Genomic DNA, 24,015 nt, shown 5'->3' with positions numbered 1-24,015 from the left:
AGGCAGACAAAAGGTACTGAGATCATGTCTATATACTACTTTTTAGAATTTATTATTTTTTTTAAAGTTTAGTTTGTTTCATCATTCATTTTTTTAACCATGTGCCTATCCACTTTTTTTTTCATATTTATGCTTTGGGCCAGGGCTATTCATTTTTCTGTCAACTAACACCCTCTCAACACTAACTCTGTCTTTCAACACACCATTCACATACCGTTTGCCCTTGCTCCATGACCTTCTGGTCAGTTTTATTTTATTTTATTTAGAGATACAGCACTGAAACAGGCCCTTCAGCCCACCGAGTCTGTGCCAACCAACAACCACCCATTTATACTAATCCTACATTAACCCCATTTTCCCTACCACATCACCACCATTCTCCTACCTACCACATACCTACACTAGGGGCAATTTACAATGGCCAATTTACCTATCAACCTGCAAGTCTTTGGCTGTGGGAAGAAACCGGAGCACCCGGCGGAAACTCACGCAGACACAGGGAGAACTTGCAAACTCTGCACAGTACCCAGAACTGAACCCGGGTCGCTGGAGCTGTGAGGCTGCAGTGCTAACCACTGCGCCACTGGGACCCTCTGTCCTATCATCACTCGCCCCACCCTTGCTTTATTTGTTTAAAACCTATCACATTTCTAACATTTGCCAGTTCTGATGAAGGGTCACTGACCTGAAACATTAACTTTGCTTCTCTCTCCACAGATACTGCCAGACCTGCTGAGTATTTTCCAGCACTTTTTGTTTTTATTATAGTAGCCAATTCACTATTGGCTCAAGGGGAATTTCAATTCAGTCTTTTTGTAAATGCAGTTAAATTAGATTTTAATATGTTTTAGAAAAAAAACGAAGTATTTTAGTTCATTCGTTCTGGATAATGCTCATTTAGGTTATACTTTTAAAACTGTTTTTCTTATATGCAAAAGCTTTCTACAAATGAATACATAAATTCCATTAAAAATTGGAGTCCAGGTGGTGCAGTGCATTAGATATTGGCCTTTTATCTCCGTGGTGGGTTCAAATCCAGTCCATACTGATTTGATCAGGCTCCCCTGGCCTATGAGGACCCTATATGAAAGGAACTTAGATAACCTTAATCTGGCTGCTAATTCAGCAATACTATTAATTCAAACTAAGAAAGTAAACATTTGGAAAAATAATTGAATTATGGGTCATTTAAATTACATGGCGCCAGCCTATAACTAGAAATTTCTTTATCAGGCCATAGGATTTGTTGCGTAGAAAATATCAAATTGATTCAGAACAGAGTGTTCTTCTGAGCTGGACAGTACAGGGAGCAACTGAACAAGCAGGTTGAAAGGTGAATTCTACATTTTTATGATTTGTAAATGCTTACATGTAGTTTTCACCCTGCCCTATAGCAATTTTTGCAATCTCAACAGATTTACAAGGTAAGTGAATGAACTCTGCAGCTTAGAGTCTTTTGTGCACACATGTATATACCATGACACCCAGATAGTACAGCTGGCAGCTTTAATTCTTTGATCCAAGAATAGTCATTGAATTGTGCAAGTGGGTGTTAATTACTCTCTGAAAAACACAGGAATTGTACTGTGATTGGCAGAAAAAAAAAACTCAACACCCATAAGCTTCCAAGATGTTAATTTTTTTTGGATTCTGTTCAGTTTGGGTAGGCAAATAATATGTATATAGTCAGTTATTGTAAACCATTTAAAATGATTAAACTACATCATTCTGCATTTCCATAGTATCTCACTCTAATAGTCACTGTACCCTTCCCAGAAAAATTCCAATCTGATTGTTCATGACAGTGCTACAGTTGTAAAAGTTTATCTTTGAACAGCTGCAACAGGTAACTGTACCTCAACCTTTAGTTGGTGGGTGGGAGAGACTCTACAGCACTAGGGTGTGTGTGTCTTTCACTGATGACTCATTAAGAGCCTGTTCACGAGCCACACATTTTAGGCTCCAATAAAAATCAATACTACAAATTGATGTACGGTGCTGTATAAGCCATTTCATTTTATTCCCACCATAGACAAATATTGATTTCTGAAGGAGTGTCATTTCAATAAATTCTTTCAGGCAGTAAATCACTTCAAAGAAACTTCTGTTAATGACAGGAAATAATATGCAGTTTCCTTTTTTGGGCAGCCTGAATCAGTATCATGCACTCTGAAATGAGGTACAGCAAGTTCAGGTGTGGTGGAAAGCCCCTTTTATTCTGCTCCAGGATACACATGCATCATTTGCTTTAATCAACCCTTATAAGACTGCCAGCTCTATGAACATGGTTCTGTTTTATATACAAGCTATTATATACCTTGAGTGAGATAATCAATTTTTGAACTATTCTGTGTGTCATTTGCCAATGTCCACTATGAACTAGCTAACACTACTCCATATTACTCCATGCAAATCCTTATAATTAACCAATTGGAGAGCTCTTATCCCATTAGATTGAGCTGTATATGTTGGTCCAAGAAATAGTGTGCTAACCCACTACATTTCTCACTCCTAAAAGTGAAGAAACTAAAGATCTGCACTGAAAGACACCTGATTATGTCTCAAAGTGCTTCACAATGAGCTATTTCAAAGTACAGTGACTTCATGGCAACTATTTAGCACATTACAGAATCCCACAAATAGCAATGGGATGAACGGCCCAGCAGCAAGTTTGGATAATAGAGGAAGTTTACAGCACAGAAGGCAACCATTCAGTCCATTGTGTCTGACAGCTGAAAAAGAGCGATACAGCCTTATCCCACTTTCTAGCTCTTGGTCTGTAGCCCGGCTGGTTACAGCACTTCAAGTACACACCCACGAATTTTTGTTTTAAACACGATGATGATTTCTGCCTCTACCAGGCAGAGTGTATCAGACCCTAGTCACCCTTTGGTGAAAAAATTTTCTCAACTCCCCTCTAATTCTTCTGCTAATTACTTTAAAACTATGTCCCCCGGTTACTGACTTCTCTAAGTTTATCTCTGAGCAGTTGCAAAACGTAACTATATCTCAACCTTTGGTTGGTAGGTGGGAGACTCTACAGCATTAGGGCGTTTGTGTCTTTCATTGATGACTCATTACAGTGCACCTATATTCAGGAGCATTTAGGCTCTGCAGCACCAGTGTTACCAACATCTTCAAACCAAATTACAAAACGACATGCTCCAATGTTAAAACTGTGTCTTCACAGCAATAAACTTAATGTACAATTATAAAAATTCTGTGAAGTTCAGTTAATAAGAAAAAGGTACATTTGGCAACAAACAACAATATCAGGAGGTCTCTGTTACAAAAGAGGACTCAGAACAATCATACATGAGATTTCTCCCATTCTTACAAGAGCTGGTGGTCTCCCACTAGCTCCAGTCTTTGTGCTCTTTCCCAGAGACGCAGCAATGGTCCTATCCACTATCTAGGTCTCCCACACAATTTTATACACCTTGATTAAATTTCCCCTCAGTTTCCTCAGTTCCAGAGAAAATGCCAGCCTATCCAATTTTTCCTCAAATAAAATTCCCCATTATTGGCAATAATGGCCGAAGACGACAATTGGGAGTATTCACAGGCTACTGCAAAATTCCCTCTCAAGGTTAATTGTGCAAAAATAAATCCAAGTGCACAGAGCCACAACTTTTTAAACTGAATGAAGGACTGCACAAGAAAACTGATATTTTTTGAGAAAAGCCTGCTGCTTGTGTAAATCTGGCTTGTAAAGAGTTGACATTGCTATTTATCTTCCAGTAAGATGGTATGCCTACATTGTAGTGATCAGGTCACCTATCCAATGCAACTCGTTTCTGTTTGGGTTGCAGCCACTCATACAAGCAGGCCTGGTATCAAAACCTGCTGCTGTAGCAGATTATAAGGTACATAATCCAGAATGACAAGGTATGTTCACCTCTGTATATATTTTACTTAGGTTCAAGAAAAAAGACCAATTCAGTGGCTAACAGAACATTAATTCAAACACTGCGACAATCACATTTGGTAATCTGATAGGTGATTTGGCATTAATCTTGATATTTAAATTTTCCAGTTTAAAAATCTCAGATCCCTCCATATTTCACACCATTCAACATTGTCTCTCCGGTATTTCCTATAATTTGATAGGAAAGAAACCAATATAAAGGCACTAAGCTAATAATGTGCCGATTGACTCTCAGGGCAGTCCAATGCCACAGAACCATGACTTACTGCAATAAGAGTCATTTTAGGATGTTCTCCATCAATAATGTCAGAGACAGCCCAGCAGGAAGATAGATCCAACCTTGTGGAACTCAGAAGGCCAGATATTCAAAGTAAATACATACATGCTTCAATATAAAATGGGGGAATATGGAACAAGTAGAATCATAAAAAGGATTTCCTTTTTAATTAAGAAAAAGAGCACAATTACTTGCTAACAGATTCCACTAGTTTTGTTGTATATAACATAGTAAATATTATTGCAGCATCCAACCTTAGGCATAATGCAATATTCAGCCCAGCCTTGAATTATACCATTCACATTTCATAGCTCTTCAGGCTGGGGAACAAGACACCGTCAATCAAGTGGAAGTGAGAAATTGAGCCCAAAAGGTTTGCACATAGGCCAAATGCATGGAGGTCTAAAACTAAAGGATAGAAGCTGCAGATTTGGACACAGGTCCACCAGCTGCAAACTTCTGGATTGCATCAATGTTTCTGTTTAGCAATATCAGAAAAGTGTTGACAAGTCCTGAATAGATGTTCAATTACAACACAAGAGAAATGCTTGAAATACAGAACAAGTCAGTTAGCAGAAACAGAAAAGGTAGGTGATGGTTCCAGTGTGTATCCTTTATCTGAATGGACAGAGCATACATATCTGAAATACCATAATCTGTTCTTTCCCTTTACGATGCTGTCTGACTTGCTGTGTATCACCAGCATTTTCTGTTTTAAATTTCAACAGTAACAGTTTATTACTGATCCCTTGGCCTTCGATTTCTGTTAAGAATTAAGAGTTAAATATATGTCCTATATTGGGAAGAAAGCATTAAACACTACCTCAAATACTAAATATATCCTCCACAAGAGCTTGCATCCTCTTAACCCCCTGCATTGAACATAATTCTGAATCCGTACTAAGTTTTAGAAAAGCATTGACCAAATGCAAATCTAATCACAAATGAAGGCAAATACGTAGTGCTTTTTCATCAACTGAAACAATAAATCAAAAGCCTTGGCTGTGTTTTTCTGAACATGACTCCTGACAATGGAGCCAAGCGCCAGTGCATTCCGAGCGCAGAACAATTTCTTCCTGCCAGTATGGTGCTGCTCTTGTGCAGCCTATGTTCGCACCCGGCTTGCCAGGACTAATTCGTGCATGCATTCTAAAACATCATCACGTGCTGGAACGGGGCTGTTCGCTTCCCGCCTCGCCGCTGCCTTCCCTCAGCCACTCGCTACCGGCCTCGCCTTTCCCCCTCTGCCGCTCGCACCCTGTTTCACCGCCACCACCCCACCCCCCCCAGGCCTCGCTGCTTCCCCCCCCACCCCCTTGGCCGATCCCTCCCCGCTGTCCCGCCCGAAGAAGCAGATGAGGGAAGACAGTGGAAGGGAGTGGCCAAGAGAAGCACCGTGGCAAAAGAGAGCGAGGTACTGTTGGGGATGGGATGGAGGTGGCGATCGCAGCCATTGAAGGGATTTGGGCTTAATTTGTTTTTTGTGATAAATTGAGCAGCACCATCTTTATTACTGGAAGCTGCCTTGACGTCGCAGAAAGTAACATTTCAGTGGATGAGGCTGCATTTGTGCATGTGCCAATACTGCGCCACCTAGTTGCTGTGTTGTCAGCAAATGCAGCACTTTCTTAAAAAAACAGGTGTTTAAAATATTTGGAATTGCGGCTGCAGTGTGCAATAGGATGGCCAAATGGTTCAAGATTTTGAATAGAATACAAAATACATGCACTTCATTTGTTAGGACAGCATCAAACGGTAGCTTCTAGCTTGTCAGTTTGCATCCTACTAGCTGACATTTACTTCAGTACAGGTTTCATTATAGGACTAAATGCTTAGCTTGCAGACCATTAACACTGAACTGCATTTAGTAAAACTGCCTTAAAATGGGTCGTCTCATCAACTCAGATCAGATACACAAGCACACACCAAGTACAAATGTGCTCGGAGCATTAGTCTAGCATTACGCTCACCCAAACCGCGGCTCAATCATCCTTCGCAGTCAACTCAAAGGTTCCTTTTTGAGGAACCCAACTTTATGCTCACGTGGACTTGTTCAATATTTGCACTGCCCTACTCACCTCCATCCTCTACATGATCAGCCTCCACCCAGGAGGTCCTCCGGCCCTCCATCCATCATGTCACTATAGTTGTTGACCTGCTCAACATTTACTTTGCACCTGCATCATATAATCTGCAGACCCTCTCATATTCTTCAGTTTTCGATTCTCCATCACAGAAGAATTCAGAAATTACCTTGTATAATTTTCCATCAGAAACCATTTTTCCAAGAACATGCTGAGAAGAGGTCAAAGGATCTCAGTCATTTGAACAGTTAACCCAGTCTATATGACATGCAAATCTGGCCATTGCTGTACTGTATTAGTATCTTGCTGATCTTTCTACTTTTGCATTTATATTGTAAATACTGTGACAGAGTATTTACACTCAGTGATCTAGGGTGTGAGGATTTTTCAACTTCTTGGGGTGATGAGAGAATGAAGTTGGCATCTCGCATATTCTCCAGTAACGCATTTTCAGTTAATAGACTTGGGCTATAATAACCTCTATATTATAAAGCATAGAGATACAGATTTCTGTTTGAGGGGCTGACGGAAATTTTAGTTTGCCACGAGTGAGAGAAATACATTAAAAAAATTGATGTTTTTACCAAACAGATAGACCTGCATGTACAGGGACTATTTCTGGTTTATCTAGCATCAAAAGGAACCAGAGTTTTGTGAAACAATTTTGATCAATTTTTAGAATTGGTATTTTGCCTCTTGGATGTTTTTAAATCTCTCCTCACCTTTTACTGGATTAAAGAAGTTGAAGAAGGAATCATTAGGTACTTGTTTGGTGATGGTGCGGACAGTCCCTCGGCCCTTGTGCTTCTGTTTCTTTTTAATAGTTTTCACGGTTATATTCTTTCCTTTCTTCCAGTCAATAGTGCACCTGAGGAAAAAGGGCAATAATTAGTCTCATTCTAAGCTAAAGCAGAACTATTTGCCTGTAAAACAAGTATTTATAATACTTGAATTATTGAGTTTAATTTTCTAATTAGCAAGTTCCTTGGATAGGGTTGGTATTTCTATAATTTGTACATTCCTTCTTTTCTCCTTCCCAAAGCCAGGCTCACTCTTCTTTTCTCCAACAAAACTGATGTATACAACCATCCCTTGAATTAATAAAGGCCAATAAACAATGTTCAGTTATTGCTAAAAGTACTCCTAAAATTTATGCCTGCTTGAGCATTGCTCTGCTGTGTCTGACAGCAGTGTCATTTAGCATCTGAGCAGCACTGGGAACTAGGCAACCAAATTTGGATTTAACAGTTTCTCAATCAACATTTGAAAACAGCATAAATTGATCAGTACAACTGATGAAAAGAATCCACACTAAATCTGAAGGGTTTTTTGGGAAGCCAGATTTGGTCTTTATGTCTCATGATCAGTACTGTACAGCATTACATGTGGTGCATGGGTAAAGTGTGGTCTTCATATTGTGGCATATTACACAAATACTTAGTCTTGGCTTACAAATATCATTTACAGACAGTGCTAACTTCAGTAGAGTACAAAATATTACCATCCATAGCTAGAAATGAATCATCTCAATGAGAGTTATGGCATATATCACTTGCAGGCTTTGACAAATAGCATATTTGGTTAGGTATTCAACAGGTGCAGCACCTGATGTTCCCTTATGTGTGCCCCAGTTTTTGTTCTGCATCAACTGCCTCAGACTAATTCTAACCCTGATCAATTAAACGAGTTGGCATTATGCACTGCCTTCCCAAACAGATGCTGGGATGATATGTTTTCCTCTCATCACAGCGTCTGAATTTTATTTTCCTTTGTGGGATGCGAGTGTCGCCATCAAGGCCAGCATTTGTTGCCCATCAAAAAGTGGCAGTAAGCTACCTTCTGGAAACACAGCTGTCCACGTAGTGTAGGTACACCCAGTGCTGTTGGGGAGTTCCAAGGTTTTGACCCAGCAATAGCAAAGGAACAGCAATATAGTTTCAAATCAAGATGGTGGGTGGCTTGGAGCAGAATTTGCATGTGGTGATGTTTCCATACATCTGCTGCCCTAGTCCTACTGGGTGATAGAGGTCATGGGTTTGGAAGGTGCTGTCGAAGGAGGATTGGGAAGTTGATGCAGTGTATCCTGTAAATGGTACACACTTTTGCCACTGTGCGCCAATGGTGGAAGGAATGAATGAGGTACCGATCAAGTGGGCTGCTTTGTCCTGGATGGTGCTGAAGTGGTACAAAAGGGATTAGTTTTTAACTGGGCTCAATAGGGAGAGTAGCAGAGCATAACAAATAATCGTAAAATGATCACTATAGCGAAGTTAAGTACGATGGGATACTTGACCAATGTCAGCCCTGGGCTGCAAAATTAGTAGCAATAATAATAGCCTTAGCAGTCTGTGTAAAGATGGTATTCTGTGAAGGAAGATAAGGGTGAGTGAAGGCCAGACAGGCAACTAAGTCACCAAGGAACTAACCCAGACTCAAGGTCGGAGACCAAGATAGTAGGGAACATCTGCAAGGCCTGTATTGTTCATGGATCCAGTTACTAACAAGATGTATGTAATGGACTAAAGTGGTTAATGATTGATGATGTCACAGAATTGTATAGTAAAACTGGGAAGCTAAGAACTATATATATGCAGTAAACTCTATTGCTGAGAGGATCCTTGGATTAGCAGGGATCGCTCCCTTGCATATGTTTGAATAAAGGGCTTTGCTTGCTTAAATCCCACTGACTCAAGAGTGGTCAGTTTAATTCCACAATAGTGTCAAGCTTCTAATGTTGTTGGAGCTGCACTCATCCAGGCATATGGAGAGTATTCCATCATACTCTTGACTTGTGCCTTGTAGATGGTGGACAGGCTTTGGGGAGTCAGGTGAGTTATTTGCTGTAGAAATCCCAGCCTCCGACCTTGCAGCCACAGTATTTACATGGCTGGTCCAGTTAAATTTCTGGTCAGTGGTGAGCCCCCAGAATGTTAATGATGGGGGATTCAGTGATGGCAATGCAGTTGAACATCAAGGGGAGATGGTGAGATGTTGGAGATGGTCATTGCCTGGCACTTGTGTGGCTCAAATGTTACTTGCCACTTATTAGCCCAAGCCTAAACATTATCCAGGTCTTGCTGCATACGGGCTCAGACTGTTTCAAGAATCTGATGAATCTCGAATGGTACTGAACACTGTGCAACCAGTAGCAAACATTCCCACTTCTGACCTCCTGCTGGAGGGAAGGTCATTGTTGAAGCAGCTGAAGATGGTTGGGCCAAGGACATTGTCCGAAGGAATTCCTGCAGCAATAGAACCACAGATATGTTATGGCACAGAAAGAGGCCATTCAACCCATCGTGTCTGCACCAGCTGAAAAAATTAGCCGCCCAATTTAATCCCATCTTCCGGCACCTGGTCCGTAGCCTTGCTGGTTACAGCACTTCAGGTGCAGGTCCAGGTACCTTTTAAACAAGTTGAGGGTTTCTGCCTCCACCACCGATCTGGGCACTGAATTCCAGACACCCACCACCTTCTGAATGAAAGGTTTTTCATGTCCCCCTCGAATCCTTCTACCAATCACCTTAAATCTGTGCCCCAGCAATTGACCTCTCTACTAGGGGAAACAGGTCCTTCCTGTCTACATGATCTAGGCCCCTCAATTTTGCACAGCTGAATTAAGTCACCCCTCAGCCTCCTCTGTTCTAAGAAAAACAAGCCTAGCCTATCCAATCTTTCCTCAAAGCTGCAACTTTCAAGCCCTGGCAACATTCTTGTAAATCTCCTCTGTACTTTCTCCAGTGCAATTATGTCCTTCCTGTAATGTGGTGACCAGAACTGTACACAATATTCCAACTGTGGCCCAACCTGCGTTTTATACAGTTCCAGCATTATATCCCTGCTTTTGTATTCTATACTTTAACCAATAAAGGAAATCATTCCGTATGCCTTCTTCACCACTTTACCTGTCCTGCCACCTTCAGGGACTTGTGGATATGCACTCCAAGGTGTCTCACTTCCTCTACCCCTCTCAATATCCTCTCGTTTATTGTGTATTCCCTTGCTTTGTTTGCCCTCCCCAAATGCATTATCTCTCATCTCCAGATTGAATTCTATTTGCCACTTTTCTGCTCACTCAACCAAACCATTGATGATATTCTGGGATCTACAGCTATCCTCTTCACTATCAACTACATGGCCAATTTTTGAGTCATCTTTAAATTTCCCAATCATGCCTCCCACATTTCAGTCCAAATCATTAATATATACCACAAACAGCAAGGGACCCGACACGGAGACCTATGGAATGCCACCGGAAACCACCTTTCACTTGCAAAATCACCCGACCATTATCCTTTGTTTCCTGTCACTGAGCCAATTTTGGATCCAACGCGCCATTCTCCTGTATCCCATGGGCTTTTACTTTCCTGATCAGTCTGCCATGTGGGAACTTGTCAAATGCCTTACTAAGATCCATGTAGCCAACATCCACTGCATTACCCTCACCAATCCTCCTTGTTACTTCCTCAAAAAATTCAATTAAGTTCGTAAGATGCAACCTTACCTTAACAAATCCATGCTGACTATCCCAGATTAATCCATGTCATTCTAAGTGACAGTTTATCCTATCTCAGAATTGATTCTAATAATTTGTCCACCACCAAGATCAGACTGACCAGTCTATAATTATTTGGTCTATCCCTCGCACCCTTTTTAAACAATGGTACAACGCTTGTGACCTCCAATCCTCTGGTACCTTGCCTGTATCTAGTGAGGATTTGAAGATAATACTCAGAGCATTCGCCATTTTCTCCCTGGCTTCTTTTAACAGCCGATGTCCTGGGACTGAGACGATTGGCCTCAAACACAACCATCTTCCTTTGCGCTAGATATGACTCCTACCAGCAGTGTTTTCCCACCCAATTCCCATTGACATTAATTTTGCTAGGGCTCCTTCATGCCACACTGAAATGCTGCCATGATGTCACGGGCAGTCACTCTCAACTCTGAAATTTATCACTTTTGTCCACAGATTCATAGGAAGTTTAAGGCCACTTGGCCCATTGTCTCTGTGCCGGCTGAAAAACGATCCACCTATTCTAATCCCACCTTCCAGCATTTGGTTCGTAGCCCTGCAGCTTAAGGCACTTGAGGTGCATATCCAGACTCCTTTTGAATGAGTTGAGAGTTTCTGCCTCAACTACCCTTTCAGGCAGTGAGTTTCAGACGATCACCACCCTCTGGGTGAAAAAGTTTTTCCTCATCTTCCCTCTAATTTGTCCACCAATCACTTTAAATCTATGCCCCCTCGTCACTGACCTCTCTGCTAAGGTGAACAGACCCTTCACCTCCACTCTATCCAGGGCCCTCAAAATGTTGTACATTTCAATCAGATCTCCCCTCAGCCTTCTCTGTTTCATTATGGACTAAGGCCATAATGAGTTCTGGAGCCCCTGGCAGAACACAAACTGAGCATCAGTAAGGTTATTGCTGAGTAAGGGTCACTTAATAGCACTGTCAATGCTGATGATTGAGAGTAGACTGATGGGGCAGTAATTGGCCGGATTGGATTTGTCCTGCTTTTTGTGGACAGGACATACCTGGGCAATTTTCCACATTGCTGGGTAGATGCCAGTGTTGTAGCTGTACTGGAACAGCTTGGCTAGGGGCATGGCTAGTTCTGGAGCACAAGTCTTCAGTAGTATAGCAGGGATGTTGTCAGGGCCCATAGCCTTTGCTATATCCAGTGCCTTCAGCTGTTTCTTGATATCACATGGAGCGATCGAGTTGACTGAAGACTGGCATCCGAGATGCTGGGGACTTCAGGATGGATCATCCACTCTGCACTTCTGGCTGAAGATGATTGCAAATGCTTCAGCCTCCTCTTTTATACTGACATGCTGGTTCACCCCATCATTGAGGACAGGAATGTTTGTGGAGCCACCACCATTCATGACTGGATGTGGCTGGATTGCAGAGCTGTGATCTGATCCATTGGTTGTGGGAGTGCTTTGCTCTGCCTATCGCATGGTGCTTCACTGTTTAGCATGCACATCGTACAGTGTTGTAGCTTCAACAGGTTGGCATCTAATTTTTAGGTTTGCCTAGTGCTACTCCTGGCATGTTGCCCTGCACTACTCATTAAAGCAGGGTTGATCCCCTGGCTTGATGGTAATGGTAGAATGAAAGATATGCTGGGCCATGAGATTACAGATTGTGGTTGAATACAATTCTGCTGCTGCTGATGGCCCACAGCACCTCATGAATGCCCAGTTTCGAGCTGCCAGATCTGTTCTGAATATATCCCATTTAAGCATGGCGGCAGTGCCACACACACATGATGCAGGGTATCCTCACTGTGAAGTTGGGACTTCATCTCCACAAGGATTGTGCAGTGGTCATTCTTAACAATGTTGTCATGGACAGATGCAGCTGCAACAGGTAGATTGGTGAAGACGAGGTCATCCCTCGTCAGCTTTCTCACTACTTGCCTCACCTCAGGCCCAGTCTGGCAGTTAAGTCCCCCGGTAGTGGTGCTACCGAGCCACTCGTTGATGGACATTGAAGTGTACATCCTGTGCCCTTGCTACCATCAGTGCTTCTTCCAAGTGGTGTTCAACATGAAGTACTGACTAATCAGCTGAGGGAGGGCCGTTAGGTGGCATACAGCAGGAGGTCTCCTTGCCAATGTTTGACCTGATGCCATGAGACTTCATCGGGTCCGGAGTCAATGTTGAGGACTCCCGGGGCACTCCCTCCCTACTATATAACTCTGTGCCACCACTTCTGTTGGGCAGGACATGCCCTGGGATAGTGATGGAATCTGAGGTCATTGACTGTAAGGTATGACTATGTCAGGCTCCCAATTTTGACACTTCCCCAGACCTAAGTGAGGTTGTCTTTGTCGGGTCGACTGGGCAAGGCACCTTGGTTGCTTCCAGGTCAATGCCCAGTAGTCAGTCTGGTTTTATTCTTTTTGGACTTTTCTGTAGGAGTTTGTTACAACTGAGTGGCTTGCTAGGCTATGTCAGTTGGCAGTTAAGGGTCAATAACATTGCTGGGGTCTGGAGTCACATGTCAGCCAGACTGCATAAGGATATTAGTGCATCAGATGGGTTTTTACAACAACCTGGTAGCTCCATGGTCACCAGTGGTGGGAGTAGTTTTATTTATTCCAGATTTAGTAATTAATTGAATTTAAAATCCACCGGCTGCCATGGTGGGATCTGTATTTGCATCTCTAGATCATTAGTCCATGCCTCTGGATTACTAGTCCAGTAACATTACCACTACGCCATCACCCCCTGTGAATAAGAACTATGTTCGGGTCGAAATACATCTGCTGATAAAAACTGAAAATACACCAATTAAAAAAATTTGAACCTCCCAAGCTCCTCGGAACGATGAGCATCCAGAGAAGTAGGAACTGCAGAGTAGTTTCAACTCAGCGGCAGAAACATGTTCCCAACTCTGAAGAGGTCAGAGGCTGAATGAGCATCTAACCCATAATAATGCTGGGATTAATGTAGCACTGGAATGGAACCTGATGCAAGACAAGATACAAGTAACAGGTTACGAACAGTGCAAAAGACACAGAAACTTTAGTTTACACTACTCGGAGGGGCACACTTGGGTCAAAGAAATTTCAGGACAGAAAAACGTCACTTAGCAAAACACACTTGCAGCATTGCTGGCTCTACATCAGAGCTAGCTATTCTACTGCCATTTTAATATTTCTCTTCAAGTATTTATCCAAATACTTGATTCAGATGGTAAAGAGCATGAAGTAACTGGAGGAGGAAAAAATCAATGAAACAGACAGTTAGCCTTCTAAGCAGTAGGCCATTCAGCCCTTCGAACCTGCTCCGCCATTCAATACATCATGGCTGATCATCCAAACTCAATAATCTGTTCCCACTTTCTCCCCGTATCCCTAAAAACTATATCTAATTCTTTCTTGAATATATTTAATGATTTGGCATCAACTGCTTTCCATGATACAGAATTCCACAGGTTCACCACTCTCTGGGTGAATAAATCTCTCATCTCCATCCTAAATGGCTTTCCCCTTATCCTTAGACTATGACTCCTGGTCCTGGACTCCCCTGCCATCGGGAACATCCTTCCTGCATCTAGTCTGTCCAGTCGTGTTAGAATTTTGTAGGTTTCTATGAGATCCCCTCCCATTCTTCCCTTTGAAGGAGTCTTTGAGTTACCAGTGGAATAAAATTTGTAAGAATAAATTTGGGGTTGGTTGGGCCTTGCCATTTTGGACCTATGGGAGAACTTGAGGTACACATCTGCAGCCTACACAGTGTGCCAATATTACTGTTCTACTGCATGGACTAGCTATTTCGTGTCACAGCCAAACTAACATGCTGCCAATGCCAAAATTCATTGTCAATAACACATCAGGTCAATAATGACTTTTCACTTACCCTACAAAGTCAACTATCTCTGGACCCTCAAAGGAGAAAGGGTCAGTCTCATCAGGTTCAGACTTCATCTTGTAGGTCTTGGTTAATACAGAATTTGTGAAGTAATCATTTGGTTCAAAGTGAAACTCTAATGTAAAACTCTGTGGGAGAGAACAGTTATTAAAACAAGAATAATCTTAAAATAGCAAATTATTTCACATTCATTCTATCCTTCACCCCTCAAAGGCTCAAAGCTTGAATACATGCGGGCTGTTTTTATGTTGAAGGAAAGGATGTGCTGGTCACATGGAGAGATGATAAATGTCTCCCTTCACCAAGACAAGTGATTCCATTAAACAGAAATTTTTCATACTTGACTGATAACTTTCTTTATTCTTTCATGGGATATGGGTGTCGTAACTTTTTAAAATTCTTTCATGGGATGTGGGTGTCGCTGGCTATGCCAGCATTTATTGCCTATCCCCAATTGCCCTCGAGAAGGTGATGGTGAGCCGCTTTCTTGACCACTGCAGTCAATGTGGTGTAGGTACACCCACAGTGCTGTTAGGAAGCAAGTTCCAGGAATTTGACCCAGCGACAGTGAAGGGACAACTATACAGTTCCAAGTCAGGATGATGTGTGGCTTGGGAGGGGAACTTGCAGGTGGTGGTGTTCCCATGCATCTGCTGCCCTTGCCCTTCTGGGTGTTGAGGCTGCAGGTTCATAAAGTGTTGCTGAAAGAGCCTCAGTGAGTTGCTGCAGTGCATCTTGTCGTTGGTACACACTGCTGCCACTGTGCGTCGGTGGTGGAGGGAGTGAATGTTGAAGGTGCTGGACAATCAAGCCCACCAATCAAGCGGGCTGCTTTGTCCTGGATGGTGTCGAACTTCTTGACTGTTGTTGGAGCTACACTCATCTAGGCAAGTGGAGAGTATTCCATCACACTCCTGACTTTTACCTTGTAAATGGTGGACAGGCTTTAGGGTGTCGGAAGGTGAGTTACTTGCCACAAAATTCCCAGCCCCTGACCTGCTCTCGTAGCCACAGTACCTATAAGGCTGGTCCAGTTCAGTTTCTGGTCAATGGTGACCCTCAGGATGTTGATAGTGGGGGATTCATAGAAAATTGACAGCACAGAAGGAAACTATTCAGCCCATCGTGTCCGTGCCAGCCAAAAAAAAAACTAGCCGCCCAATCTAATCCCACCTTCCAGCACCTGGTCCATAGCCTTGCTGATTACAGCACTTCAGGTGCATGTCCAGGTACCTTTTAAAAGAATTGAGGGTTTCTACCTCCACCACAGTTCCTGGCAGTGAATTCCAGACACCCATCACCCTCTGGGTGAAAAAGTTTTTCATGTCCCCTCTGATCCTTCTACCAATCACCTTAAATCTGTGCCCCCTGGTAACTGACCTCTCTGCCAGGGGAAACAGGTCCTTCCTGTCTACTCTATCTAGGCCCCTCATAATTTTGTACATCTCTATTAAGTCACCCCATAGCCTCCTCTGCTCTAAGGAAAACAACCTTAGCCTATCCAATCTTTCCTCACAGCTGCAACTTTCGAGCTCTGGCAACATTCTTGTAAATCTCCTCTGTTCTCTCTCCAGAGCAATTATGTACATTCTGTAATGATGGTAATGCCATTGAATATCAAGGGCAGATAGTTGGATTCTCTCTTGTTGGAGATGGTCATTGCCTGGTACTTGTGTGGTGTGAATGTAACTGAATTAAATTGAGGTTGTTCACTCTCAGCCTCAGATAGTTCTGGGACTCAAATCTGTGGGCACAGAAACTGTTTTCCTAATTTGCAAGCTGAAACTTGTGTCGCTCACATTTTCTCTTGTACAATGTTTCTCTCATCAATTTAATCTAATTGTGGGATGCTAATAGCTGCACCCATACGTAAGATAGCAGGGGTGACATCACACTTCTATTGCAGTGCTTAATCTGGGCTTGATATCCCAAGCCTCGTCCAACATGATAGTTCAGTGGAAGATCAAGATATCCACTTATTGCTTTGATGCTGGTGATGGCGTTTAAGTTTCTACTTTTGTAGTTACAGGTCTTTGAGGCAATACGTGTGCACACTCATTTCCCTTGCCATGCACCCACTGAGAAAGTGCAGAGTGCATTATTTTTGTTCAGGATCTATTTCTAGCAGATCTTGCATCATAGTTCAAAAGTAATAATCCGTGTGAAAAACTTTAAACTGTTTCAATCATATCAGAAGGCACTATACTATTGAAATGCTTTTTTCCCCCTATTCATGTGTTTGCATTAGTGCTCTGGAATCCATTCATGGACTCTCCAGAGCCTGGGAATCTAAATTTGAAAACTTGGGTGATAATTAATTAATTAAATAAAGTCCAATTGATAAAAGCAGTCATAGAAAAATTGATATGGAATTCCAAGTAGACTGTTAAAAATTAAGATTTATTGCCACCTTCCAATTGTTGAGGGTCAGCAAAACACCTTCACCACAGCAGGTTAGTTCCTTGAAGTGACTAACAAAGCTAAAGGACATGCTGAATCTTTCACAAAATGGACTATAGCGCCACCCAGAGATCAGATATAAAAAAAACTTGCCTCAGTATTTGGCAGAGAGTAAATACAAAGACAGAAAGAAGAGGGAGGGAAGAGAGTATGACTTCCATAGAGAGGGAATCAGGACAGACAGCAAAGTATATGCACAGAGAAAGACAAAGAAATGAAGCAAATGCACAAGAAGCTAGGGTGGGAATGACTTGTTGAGTGAAGTAAAGAACACAATTGTGCGAGACCTAAAATGGGAGCGGAAAGAGTATGCTGGACAGCAGAAAAGAGCAAGTGCAACAGCAGATGGCACACAAAGGTAAAAAGATTAAGTGACACGTGGGGAGCAGTGTGAACAGCCAGTGCACAGAGAAAGCGAGCAAGCAGCATGCAGAGATGGAAGAAGCGTGGGCTCATGGGCAGGAAAAAGTGAGTGGTAGGGGTGACAGCTAGAGAGAAGAGCGCATGCGAACAGAGCAAGAGAACTGGGGCCTAGAAAGTGTAAAAGAAATGGATAGAGTGCAACAGGAGAGTGAAAAGAGCAAGGTGAGAAATGGAGTATGCTGAGATAAAGCATGGTGCAGCAGGACAGTGAGTGGAGTGTGCAGTCAGAGGGAGAGCAAGAGTGGGGACAGAAAAGAGGGAAAGGAACAGCAGGGTACAGAGAAAGGAAAAGGAAGAGAAGGGCAGAGTTTTTTTCCCCTTTAATAACCCAGTCTGATGCCCCCAGTCTTCTCCATCCATTTTCTCAAATTTTAGGAGTCAACATGCATAACTTTTCTGAATCCATATCAATGTTTCCAGCTCTGGAAAAGGTCAGGTTACACTGATTCCACCTGCCTTTCATTTGAGTGGAGTTTATGTAGCATTGGAATGGAACCCAATTTAAGAAGGTAACTAGGAACAGGTTACGAACAATGCACCCAAATATCAGCTACGTTTCACAGGTTAATGATCAAAGTATTCCATCACCTTTTTTCCCTCGACAACATCAACAATTCTCCATATCTGACTAGGACCCTCGCGTATTATCTGTAGGTCCATTTAGCAACTTTTGTATTGTTGTAATTACTCAATATATAACTGCAGGATAGAGTTAAGAGATCTATTTAAATACACCAGCCACATTCCTCTAGTGGTCTTTTGAGGGTTTTTTTGGAGACATCTGTCCCTCTGCAAGTTACATATTTGTTGCACCACAGATCAGCTAATTCTAGACAGAACTAAACAAACAGTACATCACCTTCTGCAAAAAACCAAGAACACCACAATATGGTATTCTTGCACCTACTGATTTCAAATAACATCCAAAAAGGTGGACACACCTTGATGCATAGTGATTGCATTTTTCTGGAAGGAATTCGAATTTGATAACATTCCACAAATAGCCTTGACAGAACTTTCTCAGACTTAGCTAATGATTCAAAGCATTTTGTTACAATTTCAGATCCTGCAATATGCTGCTTTTTTTGAGTCTCCCCTCCCCCATTTAATTTCCTGATTTTCTTACATTTTGATGTGGACCTCTCCCATAACTTTTCACCCTCCATTGTTTGCACATTCTTTTGTCCTTAGTGTCTCCCTTATTTACGGACGATCTTTTCGATCTAGAAGCAGGCTCCAGATCATTTCATCCATTTACTACCTCTGAGATTGTAATCTCTGATGATTCTTTTCCCCAAATTTTCAAACATTAGTAAATGCCTGCTTATCTTTTAAGTCTTCAGTTCTAATGAGGGGATTACACACACCAGAGATCATTGCCAGACTTTTTGATTGATAGGGTGAATTTTGACAACGAACAGGTGGGTTGGGTCAGGTGTAAAAATTTTTAAAAATCTGAAACACAACCCCACTTCTGGATTTAACTGAGGCAGAACAAGGGATGGTCAGCCTACCAGCTCCCAGAAGGAGATTGACATTATAAATATTTTAATGAAGGTGGCAATCTCTGATTTAACCTGCTTTGCATGTTTAACAGTTGTCAGACTTGCTAGGCCTCAGGATACCCAACAGCTGATGGGATGCCAGGACAGCTTCAGGGAGAAGGCAGGTGCCTTTACAGCACTGTTTGTGGGCCAGGTGGAGCATGAGTGCTCCAAGCACTATCCCCATCAAACTACCATTCCCATACAAAGATCCCCGATATCAGGGATCAGATCCACCCACCAACCAAACCCCCACTCCCCGTTCAAAATCCAGGTTGTGGATCCTACTGCCTGTTCAAAGTCCTCACTGCCCAACTGGAAGCCAAGCCTGTCAATCAGGCTGACTTCTGGACAGGGAACCTGTCAGGTACAAATGTTGCAGGCTGTGGAGTTAAACGTTCCACAGCATGCAGGGAAACCCAGACTTCTGGATTTTCCATCAAGACTCCAAGCCTTTGCCTACCTCACCCATCTGTAGGGGAATGAAGAAAAAGGGTTGGAACCTCAAGGATCCACCGGAGAAGCTAAACATCTGGTGGTATGCCCAGCAAGGAAGATAAGGGGATGATGATCATAATCAGTAGCTACTTAGGACTGAGCAAACGGATACGGGAACATACCGACAAAGGAACTCAGGTCGGTGCCATACAGGCACCCAGATCATGGTTCACGTCAGACAGAAACGACATTGAACAGAATAGTTTAGACCAGGAAGCTGTGTGGTATGACAATGACGACGGGTGGAACCACCCCCTCTGAACAACGGACAGAGTCCCACGGTCCACCGATGGAGGGAAAGACTGTGGCAACAATGGCAATGGCCCCCATAGTACAGGAACAAAGATGGGACGGACAGGGTAACATAATACAGACACTTGAGAGATAGATGCCATTCATCCTGGCGAAGAAACAAATGATAGCCAAAGAGTTGCCTACCCCAAAACAGACTTTACAGGGCCACTGCCTTCTGGCAGAGGCAAGACGTATTGTCTAGTTGTGATAGATCACTTCACAAGATGGCTTGAGGCTTATGTGACTAAGGATTGCTTGGCCAATACAGTGGCACGAATATTTGCCGAGAGAATAGAAACACAGAAAATAGGAGTAGTAGGCCATTCAGCCCTTCGAGCCGGCTCCACCATTCATTATGATCATGGCTGATCATCCAACTCCGTAACCTGCTCCTGCTTTCGCCCCATACCCTTTGATCCCTTTAGACCCAAGAGCTATATCGAACTCCTTCTTGAAAACATACAATGTTTTGGCCTCAACTGCTTTCTGTGGTACCAATTCCACAGGCTCACCACTCTCTGGGTAAAGAAATTTCTCCTCATCTCAGTCCTGAAAGGTTTACCCCGTATCCTTAGACAATGACCCCTGCTTCTGGACTCCCCACCATTGGGAACATCCTTCCTGCATCTACCCTGTCAAGTCCTGTTAGAATTTTATAGGTTTCTAGGAGAACCCCCCTCACTCTTCTGAACTCCAGCGAATAAAATCCCAACTGACTCAATCTCTCTTCATAAGTCAGTCCCGCCATCCCAGGTATCAGTCTAGTAAACTTTCGCTGCACTCCCTCTATAGCAAGAGCATACTTCCTCAGATAAGGAGACCAAAACGGCATACAATATTCCAGGTGTGGCCTCACCAATGCCCTGTATAATTGCAGCAGGAGATCCCTGCTCCTGTACTCGAATCCTCTCACTATGAAGGCCAACATAACATTTGCCTTTTTTACCACCTGTTGGACCTGCATGCTTACCTTCAGCGACTGATGTACGAGAACACCCAGGTCTCGCTGCATATTCTCCTCTCTTGTTTATAGCCGTTCAGATAATAATCTGCCTTCCTGTTTTTGCTACCAAAGTGGATAACCTCACATTTATCCATATTATACTGCCTCTGCCATGCATTTGCCCACTCACTCAACTTGTCCAAATCACCTTGAAGCCTCTCTGCATCCTCCTCACAACTCATCCTCCCACCCAGTTTTGTGTCATCTGCAAATTTGGAGATATTACATTTACTTCCCTCATCTAAATCATTAATATATATAGCAGTACCTCAGGACATGCGCGATGCCAATATCATCACCCTCTATAAAAACAAAGGTGACCGCGGTGACTGCAACAACTCCCGTGGAATCTCCCTGCTCAGCATAGTGGGGAAAGTCTTTGCTCGAGTTGCTCTCAACAGGCTCCAGAAGCTGGCCGAGCGCGTCTACCCTGAGGCACAGTGTGGCTTTCGTGCAGAGAGATCGACCGTGGACATGCTGTTCTCCCTTCGTCAGATACAGGAGAAATGCCGCGAACAACAGATGCCCCTCTACATTGCTTTCATTGATCTCACCAAAGCCTTTGACCTCATCAGCAGACGTGGTCTCTTCAGACTACTAGAAAAGATTGGATGTCCACCAAAGCTACTAAGTATCATCACCTCATTCCATGACAATATGAAACGCACAATTCAACATGGCGGCACCTCATCAGACCCCTTTCCTATCCTGAGTGGCGTGAAACAGGGCTGTGTGCTCGCACCCACACTTTTTGGGATTTTCTTCTCCCTGCTGCTTTCACATGCGTTCAAGTCATCTGAAGAAGGAATTTTTCTCCACACAAGATCAGGGGGCAGGTTGTTCAACCTTGCCCGTCTAAGAGCGAAGTCCAAAGTACGGAAAGTCCTCATCAGGGAACTCCTCTTTGCTGACGATGCTGCTTTAACATCTCACACTGAAGAGTGCCTGCAGAGTCTCCGACAGGTTTGCGGCTGCCTGCAATGAATTTGGCCTAACCATCAGCCTCAAGAAAACGAACATCTTGGGCCAGGACGTCAGAAATGCTCCATCCATCAACATCGGCGACCACGCTCTGGAAGTGGTTCAAGAGTTCACCTACCTCGGCTCAACGATCACCAGTAACCTGTCTCTAGATGCAGAAATCAACAAGCGCATGGGAAAGGCTTCCACTGCTATGTCCAGACTGGCCAAGAGAGTGTGGGAAAATGGCGCACTGACACAGAACACAAAAGTCCGAGTGTATCAAGCCTGTGTCCTCAGTACCTTGCTCTATGGCAGCGAGGCCTGGACAACGTATGTCAGCCAAGAGCGACGTCTCAATTCATTCCATCTTCACTGCCTCCGGAGAATACTTGGCATCAGGTGGCAGGACCGTATCTCCGACACAGAAGTCCTCGAGGCGGCCAACATCCCCAGCTTATACACACTACTGAGTCAGCGGCGCTTGAGATGGCTTGGCCATGTGAGCCGCATGGAAGATGGCAGGATCCCCAAAGACACATTGTACAGCGAGCTCGCCACTGGTATCAGACCCACCGGCCGTCCATGTCTCCGCTTCAAAGACGTCTGCAAACGCGACATGAAGTCCTGTGACATTGATCACAAGTCGTGGGAGTCAGTTGCCAGCGTTCGCCAGAGCTGGCGGGCAGTCATCAAGGCGGGGCTAAAGTGTGGCGAGTCGAAGAGACTTAGCAGTTGGCAGGATAAAAGACAGAGGCGCAAGGGGAGAGCCAACTGTGTAACAGCCCCGAAAAACAAATTTTTCTGCAGCACCTGTGGAAGAGCCCGTCACTCTAGAATTGGCCTTCATAGCCACTCCAGGCGCTGCTCCACACACCACTGACCACCTCCATGCGCTTACCCACTGTCTCTCGAGATAAGGAGGCCAAAGAAAGAAATATTGTGAATAGCTGGGGTCCTAGCACCAACCCCTGTGGTACCCCACAAGTCACTGCCTGCCATTCGGAAAAATACCCATTTATCCCTACTCTGTTTCCTGTCTGCCAAACAATTTTCTATCCATCGCAACACACTACACCCAATCCCATGCGCTTTAATTTTACACACTAATCTCTTGTGGGACTTTGTCGAAAGCCTTCCAAAAGTCCAAATAAACCACATCCACTGGCTCCCCGTCATCAACTCTACTAATTAAATCCTCGAAGAACTCGAGAAGATTTGTCAAGCATGATTTCCTTTCGTAAATCCATGCTGACTCTGCCCACTGTTCTCCAAGTGCTCTGCTATACAAGTGTTCTCCAATGGACTCTGGAACTTTCCCCACTACCGACATCAGGCTGACTGGTCTATAATTCCCTGCTTTCTCTCTACCTCCCTTTTTTAATAGAGGGGCATTAGCTACTCTCCAATCTGTAGCAACTATTCCTACAGTTCTCGGAAGATGACCACCAATGCATCCACTATTTCTAGGGCCACTTCCTTAAGTACTCTGGGATGCATACCATCAGGATCTGGGGATTTATCAGCCTTCAATCCCATCAATTTCCCCAACACCATTTCTCTACTAATACTGATTTCCCTCAGTTCCTCTCTCTCACTAAGCCCTGTGTTCCCCAACATGTCTGATATGATATTTGTGTCCTCCTTTGTGAAGACAGAATCAAAGTATGCATTTAGCTGGTCAGCCATTTCTTTGTTCCCCATAATAAATTCCCCTGTTTCTGACTAAGGGACCTACAATTGTCTTTACCAATCTTTTTCTCTTCACATACCTATAGAAACTTTTAGTCAGTTTTTATGTTCCTCGCAAGCTTGCTCTCGTAATCTATTTTCTCCTTCTTAATCAATCCCTTGGTCCTCCTTTGCTGAATTCTAAACTGCTCCCAGACCTCAGGTCTGTTGTTTTTTCTGGCAAATTTATATGCATCTTCCTTGGATCTAATGCTATCTCTAATTTCCCTTGTAAGCCTCAGTTTGGCTACTGTTCCCATTTTACTTTTGCGCCAGACAGGGATAAACAATGGTTGCAGTTCGTCCATGCGCTCTTTAAATGTTTGCCATTGCCTATCCCCAGTCATCCCTTGAAGTAGCGTTTCACAAACCGTCATAGCCAACTCGCGCCTCATCCCCAAGGGGTCTCGCACAACTAGATTG

The 24,015-nt window shown here is 43.4% G+C and overlaps 1 protein-coding gene and 2 non-coding genes across 7 annotated transcripts in view; all 3 read right to left on the bottom strand.

The window, feature by feature from the left end:
- The window catches only part of nap1l4b (nucleosome assembly protein 1-like 4b), a 131,375-nt gene that overhangs the window by 31,406 nt on the left and 75,954 nt on the right, over nt 1-24,015 (bottom strand). For all 5 annotated transcript variants that reach the window (XM_068046081.1, XM_068046080.1, XM_068046076.1 and 2 more), the window contains exons 9-10: nt 14,668-14,807; nt 7,012-7,157 (exon numbers count right to left, since the gene is read on the bottom strand). In XM_068046081.1, coding sequence (XP_067902182.1) covers nt 7,012-7,157; nt 14,668-14,807 — 286 coding nt within the window. The remainder of the gene's footprint in view (nt 1-7,011; nt 7,158-14,667; nt 14,808-24,015) is intronic.
- LOC137377379 (small nucleolar RNA SNORA54) lies at nt 13,686-13,816 on the bottom strand. The gene has a single exon (XR_010976412.1). It is a non-coding gene; the product is annotated as a small nucleolar RNA SNORA54 (small nucleolar RNA).
- Nucleotides 17,971-18,101, bottom strand: LOC137377378 (small nucleolar RNA SNORA54). The gene has a single exon (XR_010976411.1). It is a non-coding gene; the product is annotated as a small nucleolar RNA SNORA54 (small nucleolar RNA).

The sequence above is a fragment of the Heterodontus francisci genome, chromosome 14 (assembly GCF_036365525.1).
Source record: "Heterodontus francisci isolate sHetFra1 chromosome 14, sHetFra1.hap1, whole genome shotgun sequence".
Taxonomy (NCBI): domain Eukaryota; kingdom Metazoa; phylum Chordata; class Chondrichthyes; order Heterodontiformes; family Heterodontidae; genus Heterodontus; species Heterodontus francisci.
The sequence above is the reverse complement of the archived record's forward strand: the minus strand, read 5'-3'. Positions and strand labels throughout refer to the sequence as shown.